We start from the raw sequence: 27,908 nt of genomic DNA on the forward strand, positions 1-27,908 counted from the left end.
TATGGAAGGACATTGTTCACAGTGTGGCTTTCATTGCACAATGTAACTAATTACACATAGTTATTATTTTGAATTTTTTATACCAATAATTTAAATCACAAAGCATTCCAACAGTACTCAAAGATATAACATATTTACAACACTACTGTATTAGTGGTTTATAGTTTTGGACATAAATAGAATGAAAGGAAAACTGGCCAGACCTTTCAGTCCCATTGCCAAGGCAGTGAACTATCAAGCTGAGAGCATGGCCAAATATAGCAATAATTTTGGTGTGGAAGGGAGATAAGTGTTTATCTTGCTTTTTAATAAAATGTCCAGTAAGAAAAGAAGGTGGTCATAGACACAAAATGTTTCATAAAAGGAAGGAAAAAATCCCCTAATAGGAAGCAGTTGCTTTTTAACCCAGATTTAACTGTAAATGGGCTCCAATTCTCAGCTATATATAGGACTGCAAGATCTAAAAAAAACCCCTGATGAGTCCACGAAAGACTTAAATAAAATGATCATCATGGTCGGTGTGTTACAGTTGTCCTCAATTGCTTGGATGGGGGTGGGGGATGTGCTGGAATCAATCAGGGCTCTGATTCCTGATCACAGATCATTGTATAATGATCATTATGCAATGACCTGTGCTGGAAATAGGCATTTTTGGGTGCTGGGTAAGGAATTACAATTCAGACTTTCTTCCAACACTTCAAACTTGAATACAGCGCAAAAAGATAATCTCCCTGAGCAGTATCTCTAATGAACTGAAACTTGGGGGTCGATTTTAGGATGGCCAAGCGGGGGGCATTGGGGGCGGGGGGGGGGGGGGGGGGGGGCTCGTAAAATCGGGGAATCCTGGAGCGGGTCTGGAGCCTGTCTCCAACCCGTCCACTTCCGGGTTCCCCGATGACGCGTTCGGGTGCGCGCGCAGCTCCCGCATGCGGGACTCCCACCGGCAATTAAAGCTGGTGGGATGACAATTTAAATACTTAGTTACCTTGCTGAGGTACTTGACAGACCTCATTGACTGGAGATTTTGGCAGGGGTGCAATTTTCATGGATCCTCAGCGTGTTTCCCGTGATGTGGGAAACACTCCCTGTTGGAGCAGACGTGTTTCAGTCAGCAGCCAGTGGGGGATGCAAAGGATTATTTGACAGTTGGGGGAAATACCTCATTTATTGCAGCAGGGCACTCTGTCACTTCAGACAAAGTTTTGGCTGCAACACCTTTGTCTTTCCACTCAAGATTATTAATTTATTCCCTAAACTCTGCTGTGCAAACACATTTACCTACTTTGCGGACCCCCTCAAACTCTCACCGTCAGGATGGGGGGAGCCATGGCTGCATTCATCACTTCATCCGAGGACGAGCAACATCACCAGCCTCGCCAGGCACACCGTCCACCTCCGCCACGTGGAGCTCCACAACACAGTGCTGCGCCACAGGCACCTGCACAAAATAGTCGTGCAACTACACATACACCCACTGTAGGGTGGCCCAATGGGTGCCATCAAGTATGGGTGTTTATGGAGAACCTCATGAAAGGGACTTATTGCACAAGCCAGTCAAGAATGGCCAAGACGGGGCAGTAGTGGTGACAATATAATATTTAATGTGAGTTGAACCAAAATCAAATATGAATAAAAAACATGACAAACTGTCAAACACCCTTGTGCATCCCCTTTGTGCTCACGAAACCTTTGCTTTACGCTTCCTACTACTCATACGTGATGCATCCCCTGTGGCTGCAGCAGAGGTAGTGGCAGGTTGGGTGAGGGTGACCATGAAAGAGATGCATCAGAGGGTGAGTATGAGGATTGGGTTGAGTGGTAGTGGTGGGATGAGTATTGGGGAGGTGAATAAGTGCAGGTAAGTTGAGGATGAGGTTTGAGTGGGTGTGAGGAGTGATGTGATAGACTAGTGTTGGCAGTGATGTGGAAGTCGGAATGTAGGAGAATGAGTAAGTGTGCTCACTTTGGCTGACCTAGTTAGGTCATTGAAGCGCTTCCTGCACTGGATCCAGGTGCGGGATATGTTGCTGGTGCTGCTGACCTCCTCTGCCACCTCGAGCCAGGCCTTCTTGGTGGCAGAGGCAGGCCACTTCCTCCCGTCCACCGGGTAGAAGATCTCTCTCCTCCTTCTCACCCCATCCAGTAAGACCGGGAGTGAGGCATCATTAAACCTGGGAGCAGCCTTTCGCCTGGACTGCTCCATGCTGTAATTTTGGCTGTTTGCTGCAGGAGCAGTATTGGAGGACTGCTCCTTTAAATGGGGCCCCTCCAGCTGATAGCCTGTGATGTGGGTGCACAGTCCGCCCACTGCGCAGGTTTCCAACGGGAATCCCGGAAGCCAAAGAAAGTGGCTTCAATTTACTCGCGATCGCGTGGGGAACCCACTGATTTTACTGAGAGGGCTACCCACACGCCCAGTCGACCCACCCCCCCCTGCCCCCGCTGCCAACCCGCCTCCCTGGTAATATCGGGGCCTTGCACTCTTATGTGTAACGTGAATGAAAAAAGTTTGTCACAAGATTAACAATTATCTTTTTCCTTGCTATTATATTCAGAATATCGATCTGTCTATTCTAAAGGTGAATATCATGCTATCAGCTGTTACATTTTAAAAAAGGAGGGAGAGAAAAAACAGAACTACAGGCCGGTTAGCCTAACATCAGTAGTAGGGAAAATGCTAGAGTCTATTATAAAGGATGTGATAAAAGGACACTTAGAAAATATCAATGGGATTAGACAAAGTCAACATGGATTTATGAAAGGGAAATCGTGTTTGACAAACCTACTGGAGTTTTTTGAGGATGTAACTGGTAGAATAGATAAGGGAGAACCAGTGGATGTGGTGTATTTGGATTTTCAGAAGGCCTTTGATAAAGTCCCACATAAGAGGTTAGTGTGCAAAATTAAAGCACATGGGACTGGTGGTAATATACTGGCATGGATTGAGAATTGGTTAACAGACAGGAAACAGAGAGTAGGAATAAATGGGTCCTTTTCGGGGTGGCAGGCGGTAACTAGTGGGGTACCGCAGGGATCGGTGCTTGGGCCCCAGCTGTTCACAATATATATCAATGATTTGGATTAGGGAACCAAATGTAATATTTCCAAGTTTGCTGACGACACAAAACTCGGTGGGATCGTGAGTTGTGAGGAGGATGTAAAGAGGCTTCAAGGCGATTTAGACAAGTTGAGTGAGTGGGCAAATACATGGCAGATGCAGTATAATATGGATAAATGTAAAGTTATTCACTTCGGAAGGAAAAACAGAAAGGCAGAGTATTATTTAAATAGTGATAGATTGGGAAATGTTGATGTACAAAGGGACCTGGGTGTCCTTGTACACTAGTCACTGAAAGCAAACATGCAGGTGCAGCAAGCAGTTAGGAAGGCAAATGGTATGTTGGCCTTCATTGCAAGAGAATTTGAGTACAGGAGCAAGGATGTCTTACTGCAGTTATACAGGGCTTTGGTGAGACCACACCTGGAGTATTGTGTGCAATTTTGGTCTCCTTACCTAAGAAAGGATATACTTGCCATAGAGGGAGTGCACGAAGGTTCACCAGATTGATTCCTGGGATGGCAGGACTGTCGTATGAGGAGAGATTGGGTCGACTAGGCCTGTATTCATTAGAGTTTAGAAGAATGAGAGGGGATCTCATTGATACATATAAAATTCTGACAGGGCTAGACAGACTGGATGCAGGGAGGATGTTTCCCCTGGCTGTGGGGTCCAGAACGAGGGATCACAGTCTCAGGATACGGGGTAGGACATTTAGGACTGAGATGAGGAGAAATTTCTTCACTCGGAGGGTGGTGAACCTGTGGAATTCTCTACCATAGAAGGCTGTAGAGGCCAAGTCACTGAATGTATTTAAGAAGGAGCTAGATAGATTTCTAGACACAAAATGCATCAAGGGGTATGGGGAGAGAGCGGGAGTATGGTATTGAGATAGAGGATCAGCCATGATCATATTGAATGGCGGAGGAGGCTCGAAGGGCCGAATGGCCTACTCCTGCTCCTATTTTCTATGTTCATATGTAAAGCCAATAGTCCAACTTGTTTACAAGTAAGACAATTGCACTGATGCAGAAATATGCAGCAAAAAATTAGCAGTACAAACCATACTTAAACCATCCAAAGCAGTAAAGAGTCCAAAATCTTCACAAGTTTATTTCAATACCTTTGTACTGATGATCTGTTAAGTGATGAAGACTCTATGGCGCCTCTCTAGGTTCCCTTCACTGGAATAAGAACTAACTATACAGGGCTGCAGCCTATTTATATTCCTGTTTATTCTTTCCTGTACAGGCAGGCACTTTTGAAAGGTTTGTTTCCAATTGTTAGGCAATCAGAATATTAATCACTTCTACCACTCAAGTAGATGAGATGTGAACAGCAGTTTCTTGGCTGTCGGTTGAGTTATTTTCTCTTGACACCTGATCATAACAGAACCCATTTTTAATGTTGGATGAGGGCCTGCAAGTTTGCATACATTAACATTTCAAAGAAAAAGTGAAGGATCAGCCAAACTTGACCTGGTTTGTTTCTGGCCAGGTAGTGACACCATCTAGACAGACTTGCATATTGTTTTACTCCTACGAGACCAAGACAAAAGAATTCTGTGTCTCAGCCACAGCTAACTGAAGGCAATTTTAAATTAATTTTACTCTATATATCTGAAGTATTTTGAAGAAAAAAATCCCTATAATGAAGAATTTTTCCTGTTTGAGGCTTGACAGAGCCCTCCCATTTGTGATTAGTATCCATTAGTGTCATGGATTGATGCACATGCAGATATCAGATAAGGACAGGATAGGACTCAAAGGGGATGATCCCCCCTCCCCCCACCCATTTGAATAGCTTTCTGACAGTTACCAGCAAGGCTCACACATTAATAATAGATACTTGGCTGAAGCACCAGAGGCTGTGGAATCAATGCCTTTTGGATAGGAGGGATAAAATTGAAGAGAAAGTGAAATTAATAGAATATTCATTCATCAGCATGTTCAGAACTATGTGACAAGTAGAGTACAAATGGAATATTAACTGAATGTGGGGCAAGTAAATCAATCACAGGTCATTCAAAATTGGTTTTGGGCATAATAAATAACTTACTTATTCATTTGAGAATGTTTAGAAAATTATCTTTTTGTAGACTATATCATTCCTTCCTGCATAATAGCTTTTTCTTTTAAATTGGCAGAGATTAAAGGTTTTTTAAAAAATTCCTGCCGCCCTGTGGGAACACGGCAGCAACGGAGTTAAAATTGTTTCGAGAGACTTACTACTCCGTTCCCACTCAATTCCCACCTACCGAGATATTAACCGGAGGAAGGGGAGGGGAGGAAAGAACAAAAGGGAGGGTCTGTGATAGGGTGGAGGGCAGGAGTGACTACATGACAAAAGGGATGATGGTCCATGGCAAGGAGGGTGGTAATGGGACAAGTCAAGAAACAAAAGATGGGTCTAGAGGAGTTGTAAATGGCAACATCAGAACAATTAGCAGCACTTGCTGTCCGAAAAAATGGGAGCAGTGGTTATGATCTGAAATTATTGAAATCAATGTTGAGTCCAGAAGGTTGTAAAATGCCTAATCGAAAGTAAGATGCTGTTTCTCGAGCTTCCGTTGAGCTTTATTGGAACAGTGTAAGAGGCCGAGGTCAGAATGGTAGTGGGACGGGGAATTAAAATGGCAACCGACGGGCAGGCCAGGGTCACGCTTGCGGACAGAGTAGAAATGTTCAGCAAAGCGATCACCCCATCTGCATTTGGTTTCCCCCATGTAGAGGAGACCGCATTGTGCTTCTCTAGACCCATCTTTTGTTTCTTGACTTGTCCCATTACCACCCTCCTTGACTTGCACCATCATCCCTTTTGTCATTTAATCGCTCCTGCCCTCCACCCTATCAGAGACCTTCCCTTTTGTTCTTTCCTTCACCACCACACACCCCCGCCCCACCCCCCCCCCCCTTTCCTTGGCTCTGTACTTGCTTAAAAACTGTTAAATCTTCAACTTCTTCCAGTTCTGACGAAGATTCATCGACCTGAAACGTCACTTGTCCTGTTCAGTGTAAATGTTCCAGTTGACAGTCCACTGATACTCTCTTGGGAGATTTCAACTCAGTTTTCAGTTGAAACTCCATTTGTAGGTGCATCTCGCCTCCTACTTTGCAATTCCTTTATTGCCAACACTAGTTTTCCATATAAATTCTCAGAACATCTACTGATGGAATATTTTAGCACTGTTTGGCAGAGTGCAGAGAAAACACCTCTTTTGCCCGTGATCTTCAAAGTACAAGAATGGTGATCTTATCAGAACCAGAATACTTGTCTACAGCCATGTTAGACCAGACATGATGTTAGTGTTGCACAATATTGTAACCAGGGTTACTAGTGTTTAAGCCAGGCCATTGTGCACATGCAATGAACAGAAGGTTGTAATGCTATTTCACTCCAGAAGTCAATGCAGATTAGCAGTAGCAAAATTTGACACTCAATTAATTTTGATGTGGAGATGCCGGTGATGGACTGGGGTTGACAATTGTAAACAATTTTACAACACCAAGTTATAGTCCAACAATTTTATTTGAAATTCACAAGCTTTCGGAGGCTTCCTCCTTCCTCAGGTGAATGTGTGAGGAATTCACATTCACCTGAGGAAGGAGGAAGCCTCCGAAAGCTTGTGAATTTCAAATAAAATTGTTGGACTATAACTTGGTGTTGTAAAATTGTTTTCAATTAATTTTCACCTGGAGTTCTGTTTCTTGTATGCAGAAATTCAAATGCAAAGTTAACTATCACTTACTGAAGCAGAGTTGTTGTTAAATGGGTTATGCTGCAGAAAACATGTGATGTTCGAGTACTATTTTAGCAGGTCTTTCTCTGCTCCCAATAGCCATCGGTGTCAAATTGATGAGAGATCTGTCCTCAGTACAGTTATCTTTGATTGCACCCTGTTGTTCTATCACCTCGCATGTACAGAAAAAAACTTCACTTCATATAGCATCCATTATGGGAGACTCAATAGTTCAGTATCTTTAGTTATCGCTTTCTTTTGTTATTTTACTTTTCACTTAAAGCTAGGGGAAGTAGAATGGTATTTGGTGGAGGGGTAAATGGATTAGAAAGAAAAGATGCCCTGTGAGTAATACGACTGGTACTTATTGCTTGCTGTTTATTTTGGCTCTTCTATTGCAATCTGGAGACTATTATATAAAATGTATGGAACCACTGCTGATCTGGCTAGATATTCACTAGATTTTTATTGAATTTCCCAGTTACTATCCCCTCTTAGGGGAGATTTAATTTTGCATGAACAATCTAAAAGACAACATTCTTTCAACTTTATGACTTTTCTTTTGTGTGGATGTTTTATTCTTGTATACGGTTCTGAAATAGGAACATAGGAACAGGAGTAGGCCATTCAGCCCCTCGTGCCTGCTCCGCCATTTGATAAGATCATGGCTGATCTGTGATCTAACTCCATATATCTGCCTTTGGCCCATATCCCTTAATACCTTTGGTTGCCAAAAAGCTATCTATCTCAGATTTAAAATTAGCAATTGAGCTAGTATCAATTGCCGTTTGCGGAAGAGAGTTCCAAACTTCTACAACCCTTTGTGTGTAGAAGTGTTTTCTAATCTCGCTCCTGAAAGGTCTGGCTCTAACTTTTAGACTGTGCCCCCTACTCCTAGAATCCACAACCAGCGGAAATAGTTTCTCTCTATCCACTCTATCTGTTCCTCTTAATATCTTATAAACTTCGATCAGATCACCCCTTAACCTTCGAAACTCTAGAGAATACAACCCCAATTTGTGTAATCTCTCCTCGTAACTTAACCCTTGAAGTCTGGGTATCATTCTAGTAAACCTAAGCTGCACTCCCTCCAAGGCCAATACGTCCTTCCGAAGGTGCGGTGCCCAGAACTGCTCACAGTACAGACATCAGTTCAGTTGTTTGTTTTAAAGGTAACATGATGGCGACTGTGTTTACAAATTAACGGTGATCCATATTAACTTCATTTACACACTGATCCACAAGGCTGTTTTGTGATGTGAGCTTCAGAGACTTGGGGAGCAGATCAAGATTACCTAGACTAATTTGAGTGATGATCCTTTACATGCCCCAATGCCTTTTGTGTTTGTTCTGAGGTTGGATTCAGGCCTGTATGAGTGAAAGGCAAAGCTGCAACAGTAGAAATTGTCCTGTTTGCAATTTTGCTTTGACAGTAATAGAAGCATGCTAGGGCTGTAAATAGTGTGCAGTTACTCAGCACACGCATCTTTTTCATTGCTTTTTAAACCATTTAAAAAACAGCAGTGATTTTCAGGTGGCTGATGAGATTGCCATCTCATTTGTGCTGGGCAGTAAATGGCTAGTACTGCATATATTTTCTGCTTACTGCCTTGTGGGCGTTTTACTTAAATCATGGGTTGTGGCAATCACTGCTGACTCCTGGCTTTTTGTGATAGGATTATGGTAAGACCATTTCAAAGTAGATTTTAACATAGGAATAGAAGTAGGCCACTCAGCCCCTCGAGCCTGTTCCGCCATTCTAATAGATCTGCACCTTAATTTCATTTACCCGCCTTTGCTCAATATCCCTTGATACCCTTACCTAACAAAAATCTATCAATCTCGTTCTTGAAAATTTCAGTCTGATGCAGCATCCACAGCGTTTTGGGTGAGAGATTTAACATGCCCTAAGTTCATAAAACAAGACTTTTTAGAAATCCCTAGCCACAGTTGGAGTCTTGACCCACATTCTGCAACTAAATTCTTTCTTAAAAAAAATCTGAAAATCTGACCTAAAGTTGTCTCCCTGTACGGACGCCAATTCAGTGCCAGTGAGAACCATGATTTTGGATGCCTGTCTGATTCCTGCTGGTGGTAAGTTTAAGTATATTTTTAAAAAATAGTGCATAACGCCCTGTAGTAATTAACCAGTGTAGAGGCCATAAAGTCTCAATCCAAACAATTGGAATATGGGGCCCAACATTTTTTACACTGCCTTGAAATTGTGCTGTTCATTGACTGCACGAACGAATTTGTATGAAGTTCCTCTGTCCATTATTTTAAAAAATTGATTTAAAACAACCTGGTTCATTTCTTTATTAAATGTCTGCTTGGCCCAGTGATAGCACTCTGAACTTTGAGTTAGCAGGTTCAAGCCCCAATCTAAGGCTGAGCATGTAACTTAGGCTGATACTTCAGTGCAGCACGGAGGGAGTGATACATTGTCAGAGGTTCTGTTTTTCAGATTAATTGTTGAACCTGTCCAGGTAGATGTAAAAGATCCCATGGCATAAAGAAGAATAAGGGAAATTTTCTGGTATCCCTCAACTAACACCACCAAAACAGATGAACTGCTCATTCATCTGGGGCTTCATTTTAGCACCCGCTATCGGGTGCGTTCCTGGCGGGGGGGCTCCGAAAATTGGGGAATCCCGGAGCGGGTCCGGAGCCCGGCTCCAACCTGCCCACTTCCGGGTTCCCCACAGACGCGCCGACGTGCGCGCGCAGCCCCCGCAGTCAATTAAAGCCGGCGGGGTACCACTTAAAAGTATTTACTTTGCTATTTCAGGTCATTAACTGACCTGATTAGGGGAATATGTGAGGAGGGGTGGGATTTTATAGACAACTGGGACTGTTTCCCACACTGGGGGAAACACTCCCAGTTGAAATGGACGTGTTGCAGCCATCAGCCTGTGGCAGCTGCAATGGTCCATTTGACAGGTTGGGGTGGGGGGGGGTGGAAAGAGACCCTCACTCATTGCAGGAGGCCACTCTGTCACTTGGGACAAAGTTTGGCCTCCACCACCCTCCTCCTGACAATCAAATTCACCAACTTGCACACTTACCCCGGGGTCCGGAGACATTTACCTACCTTGTGGACCCCCTCAGATGCACATCTTCCGGATGGGGGCCACCGTAGCTGCAGTCATGACCTCCTCGGAGGACGAACAGCATCACCAGCCTCGCCGGCCACGCCGTCCACCTCTGACACGTGGAGCCCCACAACACAGTGCTGTGACACATCCACCTGCACAGCAGGAGGGAGGGCAACCGCAGAGAGTGATGCGTCGCAGAGGGCACTACCCTCGCCACAGGGTCCACAGACTGAGGCTCAGCTTCCTGGACCTCTCTGAGCAGCAGTGCACACGAAGGCTCAGAGTCACTCGACATGTAGTCGTGGACATCTGTAGCCTCCTTCATGCCGAGCTGCTCCTGGTTGGCCCGAGCACCATCTTCTTACCTATCGCTGTCAAAGTCACCACTGCCCTCAACAACTTCTCCTCCGCATCCTTCCAGGGTGCCACCGGGGACATCGCCGACGTCTCTCAGTCGTCGGCACAAAAGAGCCCTGCAAATACACCTACACCCAATCTGCAATGACACAATGGGTGTCATCAGTTGTGGGCCTTCATTGTGATCCTCATGGAAGGACATTATTGCACAAACCAGACAAGATTCGCGAAGACATGGCAGTAGTGGTGCCAATATAATATGTAATGTAAGTTGGTCAGAAATTCAATTTAAGTAAAAACCATGACAAACCCTCAAACACCCTTGTGCATCCCCTTCATGCTCATGACACGTTTGCCTTACGCTGCCTACTGCACATATGTGATGCATGCCCTGTGGCTGCAGCACAGGTAGTGGCAGGTTGAGTGAGGCTGACCGTGAAAGAGATGCACGAGAGGGTGAGTATGAGATACAGCCATGAGATTGTATGAGAATTGGGTTGAGTGGTAGTGGCGGGATGAGTACTGGCGAGGTGAGTAAGTGCAGGTAAGATGAGGATGATCTTTGAGTGGGTATGAGGGGTGATGTGACAGAGTAGTGTTGGCAGTGCAGAAGGAGATGTGGGGTGGGGGTGGTGATGTGGCAGATGGAGTGTAGGGGAATGAGTAAGTGTACTCACTTTGGCTGACCTACTTAGGTCATTGGAGCGCCTCCTGCGCTGTATGCAGGTAGGCGATATGTTGATGGTGCAGGTGACCCCCTCTGCCACCTTGAGCCAGGCCTTCCTGGTGGCAGAGGCAGACCGCTTCCTCCCGCCCGCCGGGGGGAAGATCTCTGTCCTCCCCCTCCTCCTCACCCCATGTAATGATACCTGGAGTGAGGCATCATTAAACTGGGAGCAGCCTTCCCCCTGGGCTGCTCCATGCTGTAATTTTTCCTATTTCTTGCAGCATCTGTCAGTGGAGGACTGCCCCTTTAAATAGAGCTCCTCCAGCTGACAGACCTTACTGCGCATGCGCAGCCCGCCCGACGCACAGCTCAGCAGTGGGGAACCCGGAAGACCAGGTAAGTGGATCCAATTAGGCTGCGATTGGGCGGCGGGCAGACTGATTTCACCGGGCGCGTTACCCACACGCCCAATAGCACCCCCGCCGCGAACCCGCAGCCCTGGTAACATCGAGCCCCTGATGTCTGTGCAAAAATTGGCTGCTGTGCCTGCCTACATAAAAAGAGTGATTACACTTCAAAAGTAATTCATTGGCTGTGAAGTGCTTTGGGGCATGAAAGGCACTATATGAATACAAGTTCTTTGTATTAAATTTGCTGATACAGGAAATCCATTGGAAAACATCAGCTCGTTTGTTGCCAATACTAATTGATAATTCATGGCATTACATATGGAGAGTTATAGAGAGTTAAGGCAAGTGTAGTTTTCAGATGCTGTGGGTTTAGAGGGTGGGATATAGTTCAGCCAGAACGTGCAGACATAATCCAGTCCTCATTTTAAAGTTCTGTCCTTCAAACTTTTATTTTATATTGGGCTATAATTTGCTGTGGTAGGGCATCTAATGGCATCTGCTGTTAGTTCGATATGCCGTTGCACATTTAGGTTTTTAACATTTTTTGCGTGGCGAGTTGCTGAAAGTGCGAGCTGGTATCGTCGCAGTGAGGGAAACAGGGCATCTTGGACCTGAGTGAACAAGGCAAGCAACTGGGTATCTCCTTAACCAATCAGATTGAAGGATTGTGAAGGAAGTGTAAAGTAAAGTGGATGAATTCAATGTCAAATGAGGTACAGAAAGAGAAAGAAAGTGGGAAAGAAAGATTGGATTAAGAGAGAGAAAAAAAAGAGACAAATGAAACGTTTAAAAAAAAATTCAAATTAAAATTTTACATTTTTAAAATCTCCAACATCAATTAAAACCTGAAGGAATGAGACTCAATGCTTGTAAGAGTTAATTTTCAGTGCCAGAGCGTTTGAGTGGCAGTAATTAACACTTATCACATCGCTAAAAGGGTATTTAGACTGAAATGGATAAGACTTAACTTTCTGTGGCAAGTTTAATTCATATCTAGCACACAGATACTTCACGCATTTCAATAGTGAGGCAGAGAGCGAGATACCGTTTTTGCGAAGCTAATGGCAGAGTGGTGCGTTTCTTTTGGATTTCCGCGTTTAACGCGCATTTGCCCCGGCCTGAAGTTGCTGTATCATTTGTGCATAAATAACAGTGAGCGCCATTAGCCTCACCGTTATTTTTACAGCGAATTCCGGCCCATTATTATTTATTGTTAAATAGCAACACAATTTGAGAATCAGAGTATCGAGTTGGTTGGAGCATTTCATGTTTTCTGCAGTACAAACAGAAGAGCCTGATACTACAGCACCACCTCTTGTGGGAGGGTGTAACTGAACTAACACACGTTTACATCAGCAGTTCCCATTATAAAAGTGGATCTGGAAATTTGTAATTGAAGATGCGTGCAGATGTAAGATTTTTATATAGATTCTCACTGCAGGATTTCAAGGCTTCCAAGATTTCTTTGGTGTTTCTTTTCCCAACATCTTCAATGCATTTCCAGACACCCTTTCTCCAGGTGGTAAGGAAGGCAAATTGGCCAAAGACTTTTCACAGTTTCTTCTTGGTCATGGAACAGTAAAAAGAAGAGGGTTCTCATTTAAGAAATTAATAGGGTGAGGTTTGCAAAGTTAAATCCTCTTTCTAGAAAAATCTAAGTTCCTTCTAATTCACACAGGATTGTTAGTGTGGGAAACTGAAAAAATGTAGTGGGGTGTTATTCTGAGGCACATTGTTGGGACAGAATAGAGGGAGCTTTACTTTGCTTCACAATGGGTGACATCTCACCTGGCAAGTTTGATGCTGACAATGAAAGGTATTCCAATCCCCAAGGTAACACCTTGTAAAGCAGAAACTGCATGAAAAAAGTTGTATTTGTATATCTTACACTAAGATAGTGATAATTGTAAACAATTTTACGACACCAAGTTATAGTCCAGCAATTTTATTTTAAATTCACAAACTTTCGGAGGCTACCTCCTTTCTCAGGTGAACGATGTGGAAATGAAATCCTCGAAATGAAGTCGCATTAATAATTCACAGAACAATGCTTGGTGATAACAGACAGTTTTTTCAACTGCCCGTTGCCAAGGCAATCAGTGTGCAGACAGACAGGTGTTACCTGCCAGGTCTCAGAATATACAAATCACCAAAAAAAACAACAAACAAAAAAAAAACAGAGATAGAGAGGTAGAAACATAGAAAAGACAGCAACTGACCCGTTATATTAAAAACAGATAACATTTGTTCGCTGGTGGGGTAACGTGTAGCGTGACATGAACCCAAGATCCCGGTTGAGGCCGTCCTCATGGGTGCGGAACTTGGCTATCAATTTCTGCTCGACGATTTTGCGTTGTCGTGTGTCTCAAAGGCCGCCTTGGAGTACGCTTACCCGAAGGTCGGTGGATGAATGTCCATGACTGCTGAAGTGTTCCCCGACTGGGAGGGAACCCTCCTGTTTGGCGATTGTTGCGCGGTGTCCGTTCATCCGTTGTCGCAGTGTCTGCAGGGTCTCGCCAATGTACCATGCTCTAGGGCATCCTTTCCTGCAACGTATGAGGTAGACAACGTTGGCCGAGTCACAGGAGTATGAACCATGCACCTGGTGGGTGGTGTCCTCTCGTGTGATGGTGGTATCTGTGTCGATGATCTGGCATGTCTTGCAGAGGTTACCGCGGCAGGGTTGTGTGGTGTCGTGGACGCTGTTCTCTTGAAAGCTAGGTAATTTGCTGCGAACGATGGTCTGTTTGAGGTTGGGTGGCTGTTTAAAGGCGAGTAGTGGAGGTGTGGGGATGGCCATAGCGAGGTGTTCGTCGTCATTGATGACATGTTGAAGGCTGCGGAGAACATGGCGTAGTTTCTCCGCTCCGGGGAAGTACTGGACGACAAAGGGTACTCTGTTGGTTGCGTCCCGTGTTAGTCTCCTGAGGAGGTCTATGCGATTTTTTGCTGTGGCCCGTCGGAACTGTCGATCGATGAGTCGAGCGTCATATCCCGTTCTTACTAGGGCGTCTTTCAGCGTCTGTAGGTGTCCATCGCGTTCCTCCTCGTCTGAGCAGACCCTGTGTATTCGCAGGGCCTGTCCATAGGGGATGGCCTCTTTGACGTGGTTAGGGTGGAAGCTGGAAAAGTGGAGCATCGTGAGGTTGTCCGTGGGCTTGCGGTAGAGTGAGGTGCTGAGGTGCCCGTCTTTGATGGAGATTCGTGTGTCCAAGAAAGAAACTGATTCTGAGGAGTAGTCCATGGTGAGCTTGATGGTGGGATGGAACTTGTTGATGTTATCGTGTAGTCTCTTCAGTGATTCTTCGCCGTGGGTCCATAGAAAGAAAATGTCGTCGATGTATCTGGTGTATAGTGTTGGTTGGAGGTCTTGTGCAGTGAAGAAGTCCTGCTCGAACTTGTGCATGAAAATGTTGGCGTATTGGGGTGCGAATTTGCTCCCCATGGCTGTTCCGTGTGTTTGGGTAAAGAACTGGTTATTGAAGGTGAAGACATTGTGATCCAGGATGAAGCGGATGAGTTGTAGGATAGCGTCTGGAGATTGGCTGTTGTTGGTGTTGAGTATTGATGCTGTCGCAGCGATGCCGTCATCGTGGGGGATACTGGTGTATAGTGCCGAGACGTCCATCGTGGTGAGAAGTGTTCCTGGTTCAACTGGTCCGTGGGTACTGAGTTTTGTAGGAAGTTTGTAGTGTCGCGACAGAAGCTGGGGGTTCCCTGTACGATGGGTTTCAGGATGCCCTCGATGTATCCAGAGAGGTTCTCACACAGGGTTCCGTTGCCTGATACGATAGGACGTCCGGGTGTGTTGGCTTTGTGTATCTTTGGGAGGCAGTAGAAGTCTCCCACGCGGGGAGTACGTGGGATGAGAGTGCGTAGGATGCTTTGAAGGTCTGGATCGAAGGTCTTGATCAGTTTGTTGAGCTGGTGGGTGTGTTCTTTGGTCGGGTCTGCGGGTAACCGTCTGTAGTGTTCCTGGTTGTCCAGTTGTCGGTATGCTTCTTTGCAATAGTCCGTTCTGTTCTGTATGACTATGGCTCCTCCTTTGTCCGCTGGTTTGATGACGATGTTGCGGTTGGTCTTGAGAGCGTTGATGGCGTTGCATTGTGCTCGGGTGACATTCTGGACTGTCTTCTGAGTGCGGCTGATGAATCTGGCATTGACGCATTTCCTGACAGCTTGAGCATACATGTCATGCTGAGGGCAGCGACGCTCCGGAGGAGTCCAGTTTGACTCTTTCCTCTTCGGTTGCTGTACCGCGGATCCCTCTGTCTGCTGTTCCGGATCGTCGATTGTCTCATTGGGTTCGCTGCTGAAATCTTGGGGTTTGTGGTAGAATTCCCGGAGCCTCATTCTCCTGATGAATTCCTCTGTGTCTGCCGCGAGACTAGTGGGGTCCATTTTGGTAGTGGGGCAGAAATTGAGCCCTCGGCTGAGAACTTCGATTTCGTCTGGTTGAAGGGTGTGGTCGGACAAATTGACGATAGACTTCCCTGTGGTTGCAACCGTGGTACCAGGGGAAGCTTGGTCGATGCTGGTGGTGATGCCGAGTTTCTCAAGCTTCCTGCTCTTGGTTTTCATGTAGGCAGCGTAGTTCCGTTGCCTCGTCTGTTTGGCGGTATATCGTAGCTGGTCTGCTGTGTCCTGAGTACAGGTTGAGAGTATGGACTCTATCTTGGTTTCGAGGTTGTGGCGTCTGCTGTAGAGTTGGTGTATGAGATGGTTGCGGAGTGTGCGAGAGGTACGGCGGCAGAGTCTCTCAGCATAATCTGAGTTGTATGTGGACCTGAGTGGGTTCGTGATCTGGAGTCCTTTCGGGATCTTGTCTGCTTTCTTGCAGCTCTGTAAAAACTTGATGTCTGTGTCTAAATGCGCGATCTTCTTGGATATCCTTTCCACTGTGAGCCGGCAGATTGTGGTGTCGATGGTAGTCATGATGTGGAGATGCCGGTGATGGACTGGGGTTGACAATTGTAAACAATTTTACAACACCAAGTTATAATCCAGCAATTTTATTTTAAATTCACAAGCTTTCGGAGGCTACCTCCTTCCTCTGGTGAACGATGTGGAAATGAAATCCTCGAAATGAAGTCGCATTAATAATTCACAGAACAATGCTTGGTGATAACAGACAGTTTTTTCAACTGCCCGTTGCCATATGATAGTGATATGTGACCTGAAATCAAGCCTTACAATATTAGTAATGAATGCATTAATGCATTTATATTTGCTCTGGCATTTATTTCAATAGAGGTGTTGTCCCATTTTGGGATAATGCATTTGTTAAAATAGCAAACAGAGGAATTCATATGGACATGTCAACACACTCAATGTGCAATGCAATTTAAACTCAATGATGTGTTAATGCAATAGTGTTTCTACTGTGGGTTCACTTTTTCTGTGCTTCTCTCAGTCTCTTGCAATGTGTATGGAGGCTGCAGAAACAGTGCAGCGCCTGCTTTGTGTTCACCCAAGCTGAGCCCAGCTGATCGATTGCTAACTTGAGAGCCTGCTGACTGGTGCTGAGAGCTTGCATATTGATGTGATGCTGCATCACAGTCAAGGGCTAGTGCAACTATTTAAAGGGAAGTGGCCACTTGAAAGATCAATGGTGAAATGTGGAGGGCAAAAATGACTAGATTAGGAGGACTACAATAGTAGGTTCTAGAAGGCGTATACCATAAGCAGTGATTCAGTGAAAGCACTGCAGTAAAATAGAGTAAAGGCACATACACATAGCACTTACTGGGAAATAAATTGTTTGCACTTTATTTGAACTTTGTCCAGAAAGTTTACTTCTGACAGTGGAGATTAAGGTAGCAACAGATCAAAGAATGGACATCCATGAAAGCTGATGTAGGATGTAGGGCAGCGGATCTTGATGGTGATGATATATGGGCTACATATATAGGGGATGATAAGTTCCATGGTTAGGCCTCTGCACAGCAAAGTTGTGGAGCATGCAACAGACCCGATTATCTTGGTGAACCTGGGAATGGGGCTCCGCTGCAACACATCTGTCCAAATATCTGAAAGGCAACTTCTAGATGTCAATAGTTTGTTCTATTATAATCTTGGTAGATACATGGGTGTCATTGTACCTGCAGTCAACTTCTGTCTTTTGCTTTCTCAAGGGTATAATTAGCCAGGTTGAAGAGGACAGCCTTTGTCTCCCAGGAGCCATCCTTCAGTCTGTCTTTTACCCACCCAAAAAATAAGTACCGAGGATAGCACCAAAATAAAAGAATTATGACTGCTACCCGAGAAGTGGACATTAATCTTCATAATTCTGTGTTGCCTCGATTTTAAAATCCTCATCCTTGTTTTCAGATCCCTCCAAGGTCTCACCCCTTCCCATCTCTGGAACCTCCTCCAACCCTACAACCCTCCAAGATCTCTGCCTCTACCAATTCTGGCCTCTTGTGCATCCGCAATTTTAATTGCTCCACCATTGGCGGCCGTCCTTCAACTGCCTAGACCCTAAGCTCTGGAATTCCCGGCCTAAACCATTCTGCTTCTCCACGTCTCTCTCCGCCTTGAAGGCGCTCCTTAATGCCTATCTCTTTGTCCAAGCTTTTGGTCACATGTCCTAAAATCTCCTTATGTGGCTCAGTTTCAAATTTTGTTTGATAATGCTCCTGTGAAGGGCCTTCGGATGTTTTACTAAGTTAAAGGCATTATATAAATGCAAGTTGTTGTTGTTGTTGCTGGTCACTGACCATGTGAACATTGATGGAGTGGAACTCCTTGTAGGGCCTGGATATCTACCTCAGATAAGAAACCAATTCTAAGAAGACCAGAACATTACTGACTTTTTACTCCCTCTATGTAAGTTAGCATATGTACACTGCACAATTCCATCAGAAAGAAGACTATTTCAAACTAATGTTGCTTTAAATCTAATCTGCACAATTGTCAGCTTAGTACAGGTAGCATATTTGCACTTGAGTTTAAAGGTTGTGCATTCAAGCCCTACCAAAGTCCTTGAGTAGAAAATCTAGGCTGACACTTCAATGCAGTACTGAGGGATTGCTGCATTGTTAGAGATGCTGTGTTTTGGATGAATCACTATACCAAGGCCCTGTCTACTTGTTTAGGTTGATGTTAAAGATCGCCACAAAAATCAGTCAATGCTATGAAAAATATAGAATGGGAAAATAGAACAATAAATTTTACCACAAAAAATAGGATAGCCCCATAATTTTACCATACTCAAGCACTAGAACCAAGATATCACTGTTGGCATAAATAGTATCAAGATATGTCTTTCATATTATTTTAAATCTAGGTAGAGTGAAGATATGCAAAGGAACAACAACAATTTGCATTTATATAACGCCTTTAATGTAGAAAAATGTGCAAAGCACTTCACATTGTAATCAGAAAAATGGATGTTGAGCGAAAGAAGAAAGTATTAGGCAGGGTAACCAAAAGTTTGGTCAAAGAAGTGGGTTTTAAGGACTGTCTTAAAGGAGGAGATGGAGATGTAGAGGTAGAGGATCTTCATGAGGGAATTCCAGAGCATGGGGGCCTAGGCTGCTGAAGGCATTATCGCCTGTGGAGGGGCGAAGAGAGGGGGGTGCACAAGAGGCCAGAAAGCAGGGACAGAGGAATAGAATTGGCAGAGCTTATCGCCACTATCCATATGTCGGCCCCAGGGAGTGGTGGTAAATAGAGTGGATGGAATGGAAACTATTTAAAGGGAAGTGACTACTTGAAAGGTCGGAGGGCAAAAATGACTAGATTCCAAAAATGATTCATTGAATTTCATAGGTTAACTTAAGGCACAAAGTGCCTTGCTGGAAAAAGAAACAACGGAAGTAATAAAACGTGGAGCGAGGAAATGGAGCCTCCGTATAAGTAATGAAGTTCTCCAGGACCAGACAGCTCCTGTAGCAACAGATGTAGTGGAACCAGTTACAAGGCCATGTCATGACCCAATTCCAGGGGAGTACAGGGCCACCCAATCCCAAGTGCTTACTACTCACACCAGCAATGATTCATCTCAATTACTCTTTTTGCTATAGAAGCTTTTAGGTGGGGTACAATAATAGGTTCTAGAAAACGTGCACCATAAACTGTGATTCAGTGAAAATACAGTGGTAAAATTCAGTAAAGGCAGAAACACATATCACCTACTGGGAAATAAATTGGTTTCACTTTATTTGAACTTTGTCCAGAAAGTTTACTTCTGACAGTGGAGAATAAGGTAGCAACAAATCAAAGAATGGACACCCGTGAAAGCTGATGTAGTGCAGTGGATCATGATGGTGATGATATATGGACTACATATGTGGAGGATGATAAGTTCCATGGTTAGGCCTCTGCACAGCAAAGTTGTGGGACATGCAACAGACCCGATTATCTTGGTGAACTTGGGGATGGGGCTCCACTGCAGCACATCTGTCCAAATATCTGAAAGGCAACTTCTAGATGCCAATAGTTTGTTCTATTATAATTTTGGTAGATACATGGGTGTCATTGTACCTGCAGTCAACTTCTGTCTTTGGCTGTTTCAAGGGTATAATTAACCAGGTTGAAGAGGACAGCCTTTGTCTCTTAGGAGCCATCCTTCAAGTCTGGCTTCTTCTCCACAAAAATAAGTACCGAGGATAGCCCCAAAATAAACAAATTCTGACTGCTGCCCGGGAAGATGGGATTAATCTTCATAATTCTGTGTTGCTGGTCACTGACCACATGAATATTGATGGAGTGGAACTCCTTGTAGGGCCTGGATATCTACCTCAGATAAGAAACCAATTCTCAGAAGACCAGAACATTTCTGACATTTTACTCCCTCAACGTAAGTTGGCATATGTACACTGCATAATTCCATCAGAAAGAAGACTATTTCAAACCAATGTTGCTTTAAATCTAATCTGCATAAATTTCAGATTAGCTCACAGGTAGTACACTTGCATTTGAATCAAAAGATTGTGCATTCAAGCCTTACCAAGTCCTTGAGTAGAAAATCTAGGCTGCCACTTCAATGCAATACTAAGGGATTGTTGGAGATGCTGTTTTTTGGATGAATCATAAAACCAAGGCCCTGTCTACTTGTTTAGATTGATGTAAAAGATTGCCACAAAATCAGTCAATGCTATGATAAATATAGAATGAGAAAATATAACAATAAATTTTACCATAATGCCCTCATGCTTGGATCCAAGCACGAGAACCAAGATATCACTGTTGGCATAAATAGCTTCAAGATATGCCTTTCATATCATTTTAAATCTAGGTAGAGTGAAGGTATGTAAAGGAACAACAACAACAATTTGCACAGGAGACCAGAAAGCAGGGACAAAGGAATAGAATTGGCAGAGCTTATCACCACTATCCATATGTCGGCCCCAGGAGTGGATGGAATGGAAATTAACTGGGGACGCGGGTCCTGCATCCCCACTGCAATTTGCATGCAGTGGGCAGGGAAGGAGTGGTCAGTGGCGGTCCTGACAGAGGTTGTGGGGGGGGGGGATTCACCACTCGAATTTTTCCTCATTCTCCGCCAAAATCCAGCCTGATTGCTCATTGTGTCGAGCACACCTCAGTCACATTTCAGATGTCTCATTTCAGACGTAGCTTAGTGTCAAAAATATTTAAAGAAACCGAAAGTCAGTCACTTCCTGCTCTGTCTTCGCGATACCCTAACGGGAGCCAGGATTTACAAGCAGCTACAAATGGCCTCTGATTGATCCTGGGATGTTCCTACTTAGATCACTTCCTCATTTGGCGTAAATCAGCATTGGCCGTAAAGGGACAGCCCAGGTTAGACACAGCTCCATCTTAGCAGCTAAATGTCACAATTGTGCTTCAGATCCCAGAACATAAGTGGGCAACAGCAAGGAAGATCAGCTAATATTTCATAATTATGACCTATGTTAGCAACATGGATAGCTAAATTCAATATACCAGCCTAATACATAAATAAGTTTATCTTTTCCAAGCAGTGGAATTCACACACATGGTTAACACACTCACACGACATTCCTCTGTATGTTATTTTTAAGTAGGCACTAACCCATTTATTTTAAATGGTTGGCCTCTGCCTAGAATGAGTGCATAGAGGCATACACTACAAACATTTTAAGCGTTCAGATATGAATTGGAAAGTGTACCTCACGTTTTTGTGACAGTGCTAGTTTCTATCGCACAACATTCTTGAATCGCTGACTCTTTATTTTTGTGGCATGATGCATCTCTTTGACTTAAGGCTGCCATACCCTCCCACCCCTAGTACATGATTTACTAACTGCCCCTATCGTCAGAAAATCATCGTGGTGGAAAATTTCGACAATGGCAGACTTCACAGCTTTGGCAGACTCTACAGCACTGTAACCGGTGCTGTACTACAAAATGACACACTACTCCGTATGATTATACAAAAGCAGATGTGTTGCAGTCAGTTATAAGCTGTAATATAATCATTGCATTCAGATAATGTTTGAAAACTAGTTGAGACATACTGCCTTGGTTCATGTCATCTGAATCATTTCATTATGTTACATTATCTTATAATGCTGCCAACCCAACTATTTATTATTCTGAATTTAATACAGTTTAGCCTTGGTATACATGTTTAACAATATTGTTTCCTGAATCAGATATTGACTGAGTTCCATAGATGTAGCAAACACTTGCGGCAAACAGTTTGACAATGTTTGATTTTGGTTTGCTATTTTAATCTCGTTTCAAGACTAAGTTCTGTCACCCAGTAGAAATACTGAGATAAGTGAGCATTCATCTCATTTGTGATCTGCTCCTTGCAGTGTCTGCCTGCAAAATAGTCTGCTCGCTGCCAAATAACTTCCCCTGAGATGTTTGAAAATCGCACATGCAAGATATGTGTAAGACATGGAACTATACCTGCAATTTTTCACATGACACATTCCCAACTTTGGCTGGGACATCAAGGGAAATAACAAGGATGGGAGCTTCCCCAGTGATAAGAAGGCTGAAAAATCAGGATGAGTCAAGCTGGGCCACACGCCTACATCTCCTTGTGGCTGGTACATCTCTCCCATGAAGGAGTCTTTAGGTTTATTTTAAATATGTTTTACCTTTAGTCTTTGTTATTATTATCCATAAATTTTAAATGAATTACACTTTACATCTCTGACTTTAGTCAATTGCACTACAGTAGTTGAAAGCTTCAACTGGTATATTGTATTTTTATGCAGCTTCAAAGATACGACTTTCTCACGGCACCTTATTTACCTGTCTCACAGTAGGGAATTTAAGGAAGATTACTATACTTCCAATTTTAAGTTAACAGATTCAAAGATTTTAGTGGCACAGGGAGCAAAATATAGGCCTACTGGAAAAAAAACCAATGAAGATACATGGCCCTTCCAGCATACTCCCATCACAATTCTGGCAGGAGCGCTCAGGAAGGGCTGGAAGTTAGGCCGGGACCTGGATATGCCGGGTCCCAATCTTGCATGGGAGTTCCCGTTTGGCCTTGGGGGTTTTCATAAGAACAGGAATAGGCTAATCAGCCCCTAAAGGCTGTTCCAGTTCGAGCATGACTAAACAGTACCTTAACTCCTCAACGCTGAGCGTTCTCGTGTTCCTAGCCTGGGAGCAGATCGGGGCGAGAATAGAGGTGGGTGCACCCTTTGAAAGCAGCTGTATTGACATGCCTACTGATGCAGGTGGGGACCACTTGGGGGCTGGGCCAAATGCATGGTGTCAACTGCTGAATACCGAGGCGCTTTCCTGGAGACTTTTCTGCCCACTTACAAAGAGGAACAATGGCGCACTAAGATTGTTTTCTTGGGCGGAGGATTATAAATCTATTTTCTCCCTTCTGGGGTTTGCCCACTGCCAATTAAAATGGTGAACCTGATGACAAGTGGTGGTGACAATAACTATTTATCATTGCCAGGCAGTGAAATCTCCTGCCTGCCTCCAGATGCAGCTCTGCAATACAAATGAGATATTGATGTAGTTAATGTTGCTATGCAACTAACATTTTGGGGACAGTCATCTTTTGTTTCATTAGTCAACTTGAACTAGTAAGAACTTTTCATCAGAATGTCAAGGAGGTCCTATTATAAAGGGAAGAAAGAGAGAAAGAAAAGGACGAATAAAGGAAACCAGAAACAGATAGAGAGATGCGAGGCAGCGCGCTGAAAGAGTGTGACACTTTATTTGAGATCTGTGCAGAGATGATCCAATGGTTCCTTGCAGGTCTGTGTCCAAATATTCTCCATTCTGAGCCAATCATAAACTATTTGGAATCAACAGATGCTACTGTTATGTTCAATGGTCAAGTGATACCGAGAATCATGTTGTTGGCTCATATTAAATTCCATGTGGAATAAAGCGATATACATTGGAATTAGTGTGCAGTATAGATAAGTAAGCCGTGGTGTTTGAAACACTCCTGTATTATCTGTTACGGTATTTTAAGGTAATACAGTAAACAGGATGCGTTAATGCTTGCCAGGTATTTTGTTAATGATTAAAGAATAAAATGAAGTAAAGGGTAAGAGCTCCAAATCAGCTTGTTGAGGAAAGGATGCACAATACATTTTTAGAATCAATACATTGTTTTGATTAAACAGTTGGCTGGAATTCTCCCTTCCATTCATAGCCATAGTAATCTGCTCCGATTACATCAATGGACATTTGTTGTGTAACCACAGTTTCCTGAATAACCCAGTCAAAAAGCAAATCCTGGATCGTGTGCAAATAAAAAAAAGTCTGGATTTCTTTCATCTGCTTCAACACAAATTCCACCCCAGGGTTTCTACTGGCATTGACTTTCATCATAAATTTTTGATTATAAGGTTAGTTAATATTTGTGTATGGTGACATGATGACATTATCACACGCATGCTGTTTATGAATGGGAGAACTGTCTGCTCATCTATCTGTATAATCTCTATGGTTTCTTGTTTGGATTTGCATTCTGAGGAATCCAAACAAGAAGCCATTGAGATTATACTTAAATTACATGAACATAGGTTATCAGCCAGTATAATATTATCAATAGCAAAAGAGTAATTTCAGACCTTGTGGGCAGCATCAAAATCTATTGTACGTGGAATTGTTTTATCATTAGCACTAGCTTATCAAGCCAGGTTTAAAATAGTTCACCCGTTACCTTGTCCATTTTTAGCTTGCAAGCTAAATGATTATACACATCAGATTTGAGGTCTCTGGTAACATATGATGCTGAAAGAGCATCTTATGACTTGAGAGCATGCATGTTTGAGATTTTGTCAATAAAATGGTTTGAACAGTTATGGAATATTCATGCAAGTGTGTCGGAAAGCCATCTGAAATGTGACTAGAGTGCCACAGTGGAGAGAAGTCTGAATGTTTTGTACACTGGAATTCTTAGTTTGAATCTAGAAATGACCAAAGGTCTAGTCCTCTGAGATTTTCAAACTGATTCTCATTGGTGTCAACCCCATTGCATTTCTAGATTCCAGAAGGATGCCAAATGGTGTCACTTTAATAATGTTGAATGGATACAACTTGAAATGATCATTAGCAGTGCGTAGTTAAATATTAAATAGCATTTTTGTAAGAGACAATAGCAAGGAGAATAGTTCCTGTTGAACACGTAGTAAAAGTTTAGTTTTTAAATTAGTTGCAAATACTTTAATATGTTTGAAATTCATTCTGAATTAGTGCACTTAGAATATTAATAAATCCTTGAAACAAAATATTTACTAGAAGGAGCACAATTTAAGCTGACAAAAATTATGCACTGAGCACACTTGTAATAATCATTCTGTCACAATAAACAAAAGCAAGGTCAATGGATTTTAATCACTGAGTGCAGCCAATTACAATACTATCATGGGAAAGAAAACAATTTAGATTGTCTTGTGCCTTTAGCACTGATTTATCGTCAAGTGGGACAATCAAGAATCCGACTATTCCATTGATATTCTGCTTTAATGAAAGTCGTGCATTTTAGCATTTCCAAATTTAAGGTGGAGCGAAAACAATTTAAATGGTAATTGAGACACAGGCTCCAATATTATGGGGAGGGAGTGGGAGGAGGAATCATAGTGGCAGGTAACCTGGAGATCCTGCCGAATTTTATGGCAGGACCTCATTTACTTTTTTGTCTCCATTTTCTGGCCGGCACCCAACCAGATTGAGAGGCTGGCTGGCTGTCGGGTAGGAAGGTCTGTGGCGTCAGGCCACAGCAGAGGAGAGAAGGGAGGGAGAGATCGCAGGCCGGGGATGGGGGGGGGATCATTGTGGAGGGCTGGGGAGGAGATCGTGGTCGGGGTAGGATTGGGCGGTGGGGAGGGGATTTGAATTGGGGGGGGGTCCAATTGTTGGGGGGGGATGCTGGTTTACTTGGGGGACGGGGGGTTAAGCACTCCTGCTCCTCCTAGCCCACCAGTAGTGCTGGAAAGGTACTTACCTGCTGGCTCCGGCCGTTCTCTCCTCCCTCCAGCTGCTGGGTTTCCTGAGCACTGGGAAACCTGGCCCGCAGCCATTAAATTTAAAACTGTGGTAAAATTTGAGGCATGCAGCCTCATTAAAATATTAAATCATGGACCCACCTCTGGAGAGCAGCTTCATCGCCCGCCCCTCCAACCCGCCTCCATTAAAACCAGAAGTAGGCGGGTCAGGTTTCTGATTTTTGACATTTTAACCCCCCCCCCCCCCACCCCACCGCCCGTCCTGAGGGTTTAAAATTATCCCCTCAATGTCACTGATACCTGTGTCACAATCCTGACCCCATCAGATATCCTGAGGTTAGGCTATTTTAAATATCTTGGGAGAGGGGAGGAAATTTACTGCCACACTTTTGCTGCAGTATCAACGGGCTTATGGGGCTCTGAAACCCAGTGCAAGAATCTTTTTGAAGTCTTCCTGGTTTCTGCTGCCTATTTGGGCAATGTAATCAATTTTCTCTGATTGCATTTGAAAACTGGCCTTTGAATTTCTGAACTCCCCCATTGCCATAGTCCTCGGAACTGACCACTGCTAATGGAGCAAAGGAGGAAAATACGTTGTATGACTTATTTGCCTAATTTATATTCTAATATGACTGGCCATTGTTGGTTGCCCCCAAAAGTGCCAGGATCTGGGTTGGGGCCCAAAAAGGAGCTGTGTCCTGGTGGATCCAGGTTCCGCTCCAAATTCCATCCACTTTAGGAAATCCGCCACCAAAACTGTCCTCCCTAGCCTCAGGAATTTTAGGGTCCACGCTCTGAGACAATGTAGCATAGACTCTGGAAATATGTATGCAGCAAAAATAAACTAGTAAATAAATAAGTAGAACGTTGAAGTTTTCTCCTTATATTAGCTCGTTTGGTTGGCTATGTTTGTACTGTATTATTGGAACTTGCAGAGTATTTATTCGGGGTTTTAGTATTTTGTCGCTTTTCATTTTTCAATACAAAATTGAGTTGTTTCATGTCTTGTAAGATATATATTATTATTTTTCCAGGTAATAACTGACAGGCAAGAGGGCATAAAATTCCAACTTCATGGTAAGGGCGTAGAGGAGGAACCAAAAGGTGTTTTCAGAATCAATGACAACTCTGGAGAAATCATTGTCACCCGTTCACTGGATCGCGAGAGTATTGACATGTATATTGTAAGTATTACACATGGTTTATATTTACCTTATTTAAAACTGAGCCCCTACTAACAGCTATGAATAATGGATATGGCAAGCAAGTCCCATTCACTGCAATGGCTTAGTAGATAATGATTAAATAAGTTGATAACAGTGCCACTCAATTTTATCGTAACTTCAACGACAGCGGAGTCTACAAGAGGAACAGTTTATCTACACAGCTGTGACAGAACAGCTCCTCTGAACAGTGTCTGCAGTTTGACAGTTGTCTACTAAAGCTCAACATATATGGACTGATTTTAACTCAGCCTGCCTGGTGGGAACGGTACGGGTGTGGGGTTAAGATGGCAGGGATGGGATTCGCGCCGGGTTTCTGATACATTCCGTCCCCTGCCGTTTTAAGTTGCCTGAATTCAGGCACGGGAAGGCCACCTGCCTCAGATGAGTGGGGGCCTATTTTCAATGGCAAGATTGTGTCCCGATGACGTCATTAAGACGTGTACACCATTTTAACCACGGGCCCGACTAAGGCCGACACAGTTTCAAACCCACCAGCGAAAGCTTGTGGCAGCCAGGACCCTGACCACAGAAGGCCTAGGTAAGTGAGATTTAAAAGAAGTTTTTAAAGGTTCCTGGCCCCACAAGAATATTTTGGGCTCCCTCCACCCCCCAATCGCGGACTTTTTGATTTTTGTTTACCCCCCCTCCACCCCCAATTCCTTTCTTACCTTGTCGGAGACCACCACCATGGGGTTCCGGCTGCAGCCTGATGCCCATTGAAGTTTGACTCCCACCTACCAGTGGAAGCCCGAGTCAGGACATGCGAATGAGGCCAGGGAGTTAAAATCTGAACCGCACCGCCAATTACCCGTCCCTAGTTAAAATCAGGACTGTTGTTATTCCCCATAAGGATGCAAGACTAAGAAAATGCACATATGTGTCTTCTGGAAGCACTAATAAATCTTTCAGATTCTGAAGCCTAGTGTTAACAATCCCTCAATGCAATTGTAGATTTATTTC

The 27,908-nt window shown here is 43.8% G+C and overlaps 1 protein-coding gene across 1 annotated transcript in view; it reads left to right on the top strand.

The window, feature by feature from the left end:
- Window positions 1–27,908, top strand: part of cdh13 (cadherin 13, H-cadherin (heart)) — a 768,401-nt gene that overhangs the window by 294,397 nt on the left and 446,096 nt on the right. Inside the window, exon 5 of the mRNA XM_067998100.1 lies at window positions 26,757–26,906. Within this exon, the coding sequence (XP_067854201.1) occupies window positions 26,757–26,906 (150 nt within the window). The remainder of the gene's footprint in view (window positions 1–26,756; window positions 26,907–27,908) is intronic.

This window comes from Heptranchias perlo, chromosome 16 (assembly GCF_035084215.1).
Source record: "Heptranchias perlo isolate sHepPer1 chromosome 16, sHepPer1.hap1, whole genome shotgun sequence".
Classification (NCBI taxonomy): domain Eukaryota; kingdom Metazoa; phylum Chordata; class Chondrichthyes; order Hexanchiformes; family Hexanchidae; genus Heptranchias; species Heptranchias perlo.